The sequence below is a fragment of the Stegastes partitus genome, unplaced genomic scaffold (genome assembly GCF_000690725.1).
Source record: "Stegastes partitus isolate 25-593 unplaced genomic scaffold, Stegastes_partitus-1.0.2 Scaffold458, whole genome shotgun sequence".
NCBI lineage: Eukaryota > Metazoa > Chordata > Actinopteri > Pomacentridae > Stegastes > Stegastes partitus.
This window is the reverse complement of record NW_007578189.1, coordinates 356,664-364,000: the sequence shown is the minus strand read 5'-3', so window position 1 is coordinate 364,000 and position 7,337 is coordinate 356,664. Positions and strand designations below refer to the sequence as shown.

The following is a 7,337-nucleotide window of genomic DNA, read 5'->3' as shown; positions in this document are numbered from 1 at the left end:
ATCAGAAGGCGTAAAATCTAAAACTGTCAGGTTGGGAGTTTGTTCCTCGGAGCAGAAACAAGCTTTCCGGGTCATAAAGCCAAGAATTCTAAAATCAGGGAATCAAGTTCTTGACTTTATTTGCACCAGATGTTTCTTTGTCCACAGGTTCAGGGTCGACCCATCAGCCACGTGGTTGATGACGGTACAAATACCCCAAAATAAGTTACATACAGGTATACAGTCGTCCTCAGATGTAGTCCTACCCTCCCATTAAAGAAGGAAAAACAACAGCTTCAGTCACTGAAACAAGTTGAAATTGACAAAAATAATAATAAAAAATGAACGAACATCATGACGTTGCTTTTGAATTGTGGTTCAACAGAAATATATTTTAAAAAAATAAAATTTAAAACAAACAAGCATGATGGGACCTGTAAACTAATATTAAATATTTTATTCCCTTTGAGCCAATCACTGCCATCATCAGGTGTTTTCTGTAACTCTCAGTCAGACTTCTGCACCTGTTGACAGCTGTTTGGATTTCACTGCTCATCAGCAAAGTGCTCTAATTTGTCCAGGACAGTTTTGTTTTTTTAATTATTCTTTTCAACCACAATTCAAAAGCAATGTCTTATTTCACTAAATTATAATTTAGAAAATTTTTATTTATTATTACTTTTTTCAGTTTCTAGTTATTTAAGTGACTATTGTGAATTTTGCCTTTTCTTTAATGGAGGTTTATGAATACATCTGAGGACGACTGTACATGTATATCTCAAGCAACCAAAGGAAGTTTTCCTGCAGCAGAAAAGAATTAATGCAAATGTACGACTTCTTAATGTCTGCAAATTGAGCTTTTGCTGTTCGGGATTTTGTTTTTCCAAGACTTGCGACAATAAACACTTCGATAAGAAAAACAGGCGCCGATTTAATTGTTTTGCACCGACAGCGAGCAGCAAGATGGAAATTACATCTGCTGTTATTTTAAGCACCTTCACGCCTAATGCACCCGCGCAGGGGCCTCGGCTGCACGACAGCCTACGCTAATGCAACGCCGGCTGCTTTACGAAACAGGAAAAAAAAAAAGATATGTAACAAAAGAGGGGGAATGAAAGGAGCCGAGAGAAAATAACCAGCGAGAGACAGAACAGAGAGCGAGAGAGAGACAGGGGGGCTGAAATAGTGAAGTGGGAGATAATATTCTGAGCGTGGGAGGAGAAAAAAAAAAGTGAGTGTATGTAGGGCACCACCTACCTTTCTCAACTGGTGGTCAATCATCACATTGTGGGGTTTGACGTCACGGTGCATGATTCCCATACTGTGACAGTAGTCCAGGGCCTGGCGAAGCAACGCACAACAGCATCAGACAAAGATACAAATCAGAGCACACGGTCGCTTGATTTCCCGGGAAACTGGCCAAGAAACTGAGTGGGAGGCCGGAGTGGTGATAAATAGAAGGAGGAAACGCAGCGAAACAAGTCTCACCTTCAGTAGTTCATACATATAGAAACGGATATCATAGTCTGTCAACTTCTGGTACAACTCCTGCAAAACAAACAAGAAAACAACAACAACATTGGCATCAGGATTAAAACCACAGAGAGTCCAACGAGCATGCAGAGGAAAAGAGATGATTTGTAGATTTGTACCTTGAAGTCTGTGTTGTTGATGCATTCGAAGACCAGCGCCGGAGTTCTGGACTGTTCAGAGAGAAAGACGAGGGTCAGAAAACAGCAAGACGGGCCTCGTTATTGATCCAGTCACCTGATCGATCACTGACTGGACACACAGCAGCACCTTCTGCATCGAGCAGAAGTCACAGGTGCCTTAGTGGCCCTCAGAGGAGTCTGTAGCCTCCCTCACTAGTCTCTTCTTCTAAACTCCTTCAGGGGAGTCATAGGTGTCTCTGTGGCCTTCCTTCCTGACCAGGCCCTTTATTGTAAACTTCTGTATCACGTACCCCTTTTCCACCAAACCGGATCCAGTGCTAGTTCCAGTGCTAGTCCCTGAGTTAGCACCAGTTCTTTGTGTTTCCACCGCCTAAGCACCGGCTCCAGGTTCTCAAACTGGTGCTTAGCGAGCACCAAGTCTTTGCTGGGCCAGAGAAAAGCTTTAGTTTTTAAAGTCACTTTTGGTCGCACACCGGTCTGAGCACCGCGGCACCAACAGCAGCTACTGCAGCCTGCCATGTGGGGCGTTCAGGGAACATCGGTAAGTTGTAGAGGCTATCGATAAGAAAATGTTCAGCAAGTCATATGTTTTGCCTGTGACAAGGTGGGAAGTGAGAACAAATGAGAAAGTTGGTCACACGGGTGAAACAGTCTGGAGTCCTGTGTGGACTTCTGTATGGCGCTAGTGTTGTTCTGTAAACGGCTACGTATGCAGGGACGTATGGCTCTAACTTCGCTCCTTGCTGATGGAAAAGCAAACAGGTTCTTAGATTGGAACCAACTAAGCACAGGCCCGAGCACCAGCATGAAACTTCTTGGTGGAAAAGGGGTACCAGGTCTTTGTGGCCTCCGTCACGAGTCTCTTTACTGTAAACTGCTTCAAGGCGTCTGGGTTGCCTCCCTGACTCGTCTTTTCTTGTAAACTGCTTCAGGGAGTCACAGGTGTCTTAGTGGTCTCCCTCATTGGTCTCTTTATTGTAGACCTCTTGAGGGGAGTCATATTTGTCGTGGTGGCTGGCCTTACTAGTCCCTTACTTGTAAACTCATTGATTGGAGTCATAGGTGTCTTGGTGGCCTCCCTCACTGGTCTACTGTAACCTGCTCCAGAGGAGTCACAGGTGTCTTTGTGGCCTTCCTTCCTCATTAGTCTCTTAACATACAGCAGCACCGTCAGCATCATGAAGTCCTCGGTGTCCTGATGGCCTCCTCACTAGCTTCTTTCCTGTAAACTGCTTCAGGGAGTCACAGGTGTCTTTATAGCTTCTCTCAGTAACCTCTTTATTATAACCTTCTTCACGATGTCTTGGTGTCCTCCCTCATGACTTTATTGTAAACTTCTGCAGATGTCTCCCAGGTGTCCTGGTGGTCTCTCTAACTGGTCTTGTTGGTGCTCAGTCACACCTTTATGAGGACGACTTGCTCCAGTCAGATTTACATGTCATATTCCTTCTATATTTAATGATGGGTTTAACTGTTCTCGTAGTTTAATCGTAGGAACTGAACTGAGTTTCTTGAAGATGTTTCACTTCTCCTTCATCAGTTCTGGTGGCTGATGAAGCCTCCTGGATGAGAGGTGACATGTCTTCAAGAAACTCAATCAAGTCCAGCTGCTATGATTAAGCTACCAGAACAACCACGACCTGGATGACTGAGAATCTGCACAGACATGATGGATTTAACTCCAAAGGATTTCTAAACGTTCTTGTATCATCTCCTGATTGATGCTTTTCAACAGAGTTGCTCTTTTGTCTCCGTGGTGTCGCTACGACCACCAACTGATCAATCACTGACGTCACCACCTTCACTCAGACACTCAGACGAGCACCACTTGCTGCTTGAATCTGAGCAAACTGTTGGTTAAACTGTGAACACACGGATCATTTTCCAACCGTCTGTAGTTTTGCAGGAACAAAAACAAACATGAAGGAGCCTGCAGGTTTCCCAGCGCTGCACTCAAACACGTCCTGCCTTAGTCAGAGCACTTCTACCGCCTAAAAATATGCTTCCTTCCTCCACTGTTGATGTTTTCCAGCTCAGAAAAAGTTGCATTCGGGCTGGTTTTCAATGCGGAAAACGTAGAATATATAGAAAAGTATATGTAGAGGCGGTAGAGGTGCAAAACTCCCTGATGTTCCCCAAAAGTTCCACATGCCAACGGAAAACTGCATCGTCCACAATCACACAAAACTGATTTTATCATTAGCAACACCAGAGGCCTGCACTACGACGCAGGATTTAGTTAGCTGGTTAACTTCAGGTTTAACTTAACAGGCTAGAGGGGCACCACCAATCCCAGAATATCCCGCTGAGTTCTGTTCTTTGGGCCTTTGTAAAGAGATAAAATCCAAAACCAGAGACGATTAAAGGCCTCGTTGAGCCCAGAAGATGTTTTTATATTTGTTCTTTACCACAGATGGAAGCATAAAGCTACAACTGTCTTACACTTCGTCATTTATTGGTCCATGCGATTATAATTACAGTCTAGAGGAAAAACATCCTGAACACGTTGAACCTTCTGGTAGCTCAGGCCTCCTGACGTCTGTGATTTCTGTAAATTCCTCGTTCCGCTGCTTTTAACATCCACATGTGATGTATGTGATGTGAGGGAGCTGCTGTTTGATCACATGCTGCAAGAAGACTTATAGAAAAGATGCTTCTGTTTGAACCGACGCTGCAGTCAGCCACTTAGATTTAAGGCGATGCAGCACAACTATCCTGCTAGAATTTATACTTTTTGAAGGCCTATAATGGCAGCGTTTGTAATATTTAACCTTTTTCACATTTTAGGACAAAAGAACAGTTGAATTAACTCAATGAACATCTTTAAAGTTGTATTTTTTTTGCCACAATTTGGACAAGAACCCCATAATAAGCCTTTAGCATGTTGGAGTTTAAGTGTTTTAAGAGGAAACTGGATTAGACTGAGACTTTAGCCAATCAGAGGTCTGTTTAGGAGGAAAGTGTCGTTCCTACAGGCTGCTTTAACCTGATAAGATGTCAGAAAACCCTGCAGGGAAAGTTCCAGCTTTAATAACAATGTTCTACAACAAGTGAGAGTCAGAGAGTCTGATAATAAATGCTGCAGAAAAAGGAGCAAACTTCACAGATGCATCGGTCTCGGTTCATTTCTGATCCTGTCCTGAGCGGAAAATCTCAAAGAACTTTACAGACGCAAAAGTTTTTACAGAAAAAAGGACAAAAGCTCTCACAGAACTGCAGCCAGAAAACAAAACCTGGATCACGATCGAGCTCAGGATGATCGAAGCTGTTCAGGCGAACGGTGTATCTTCAAATTCTGACACATTTTTTATTTTCTCTTTTTTAAGTTTTCCTGGCATTAAAAGTTTGTCACAATGCACGGGACACATTTCACGGTTCTCTGTCCTTCTAGTCATGGTCGTTCTGTTTCCATAGAGGAGCAGGACTTTATATTGCAGAGAAAAATAAGCAACAGGAAATAAAAATGTGACAGCAGCGAATTTACAAAAAAAAAGCCCAGAAATCCTCCAGTTTTGATGCTGGAATCATCTGAAGACGCCACGAGTCAGACCGCTGCACTCCTGAGTTTAATGGCCTCAAAACCAGCAATTAAAGCAAACACTGATTATTAATTATTCACAACACGTCGTCCTGAGTCGCATCGTTCCTCTGAGAGAGCCGCCACATTAAATACAGTCCAGAATAGAAACGAACAGAAGCCTCTCCGGCTGATGTACGTTCAGCTCCATCATCAGTGTGTTTTTCCACCTTTAACCAACGTTCCTGACTTTTCTACTGATTTTAATGAAGAGAAATAAAAACTCACCACGGGGTCTTTGACTGTGTCCACCAGCCGGATGATGTTGGTTCCTCCTCGCAGGTTCTCCAGGATCTTGATCTCTCGCTTGATCTTCTTCTTCTTCACCGGCTGATGATAAAAACAGAAGGAGCAGATTCAACAGAGAGTTCTTTGGGTGCAAGACGAGGAAAATAAAACCACATCCTGATGGAAAAGCAGAAAAAAATCAACTTGTAGCGTCTAAGTGTCTGAGGCTGGTGTTTACATTTGAACAACCCTTTATTTTTGGTTAGTTTTTAGAGGTTATAAACTGGCTGTGAGCAGTAAACAGATGCAGCAGCGAGTCACGAGGGAGTTTATCTCTGGTTGGAGGTCATTTTAACGGATGTTACCGACTGTGGAAAGACGAGAAAAACCTATTGATTCTTCTGCATGATCCTCTGCTACAGAGAGCTTCTATCAGAAATCTATAAGATTATGACTCAAAATCTGATCTGAGGGGACAGAAAACTTCACTGGCTGTTAATTAAAGGAGAGAAAAAAAACGACTTGGATACACAAAAANGAAAAAAGGACAAAAACTCTCACAGAACTGCAGCCAGAAAACAAAACCTGGATCACAATCGAGGATGATCGAAGCTGCTCAGGCGAACGGTGTATCTTCAAATTCTGACATTTTTCATTTTCTCTTTTTTAAGTTTTCCTGCCTGCTGTAGGTTTAAATCAAGCTTTGTTTACTTTTTTTTTTTAAACATGTTACATGCTAGAAAACACATCTGTAGCTAAACTAGCCGACAAAAAAACCAAGAAATTCCACCTTAAAACAGCAGCGGTTTCATACATACTAAAAATAAGGAATAAATTCTGTCAACTTGCAGCTTTCTGTATTTTTATTCTTCATCTGATTCAGTTTCTGGTTCAAACGTGGTTCAGTGAGTTACTGTGTGTTTTTACAGGTGAGCTGGTGTGCTCGAGCTGCAGCTTCGACACACAAGAGTTGCATCTAAGCCATTTTGAAAGACTCGACTGGATTATTTTAATGGAAAAAAACTTCTAGATGTGTGGCTTTAATACACAGAAATGAGTTTTTTTTAGTAGTTTAATCAACAACCAGACGAGAGACTTTAACCGTCACGTGTAAGAATATAAAAAACTTTCAACGATATCAACAAAAATTCAAATGCGTGACAGAGTTGTTGCGATGAACTGCATTAAATTGAGGCTCAAACTTCATAAAAAGGCCACTGAGAGAATATTTTAACTGCAGGATTCCTGTGAACCGGATGCACCAGTCTGAAGCATGAACCGGTCTGATGATAATCTGACATGAACAGCAACTCTGCTTTCACTGGACATTAACCTTGACATTTTTGCTGATGCAAAAAATAAAAATTACCAAACTTACATCATTCATCAAAGACAGAAATTGTAAAAACAGAAAGAATCATCCGGATTCTCAACTTTCCAACAGTCCTTGAACTCAACGGAATCCAAAAACTGAAGCTAAAATCCTTGAAATTTCTTCAAATTCCCATTATTCTAAGTCTGATTTAAATATTTATCAAAAATAAACCATTTCCTTAAACCAGATTCTGCAAGAAACAAAAAAAATCCGCACTTGTCGGCGCAACTGTGAAGTCATTCATGACTCGGCTGCGACCAACAGTCACATAACAAAAAATTCAAGTACTTCTCGGTTGAACTGCAGGCAGTGTTTAGAAAAATGAAAAATATAGGTAGTAAAATATTTAAAGTTCATGAAGGCAGTTTTTTATTCAGTATTCGTGACACCTGGGTAGAAAAATTATGTGAATGTTGATTCTGAGTATTTTAATTTGTGCAAAAATAAAAAACAAAATAAATACAATTTTCGTTTTTTTTTTTTTTTTTTTTTAATAAAATTATTT

General features: G+C 41.4%; 1 protein-coding gene across 1 annotated transcript in view; it reads right to left on the bottom strand.

Annotated features, from left to right (window-relative positions):
* csnk2a2b (casein kinase 2, alpha prime polypeptide b) overlaps positions 1-7,337 on the bottom strand; it is a 22,177-nt gene that overhangs the window by 7,785 nt on the left and 7,055 nt on the right. Inside the window, exons 4-6 of the mRNA XM_008286534.1 lie at positions 1,632-1,682; positions 1,468-1,527; positions 1,237-1,320 (exon numbers count right to left, since the gene is read on the bottom strand). Of these exons, the coding sequence (XP_008284756.1) occupies positions 1,237-1,320; positions 1,468-1,527; positions 1,632-1,682 (195 nt within the window). The remainder of the gene's footprint in view (positions 1-1,236; positions 1,321-1,467; positions 1,528-1,631; positions 1,683-7,337) is intronic.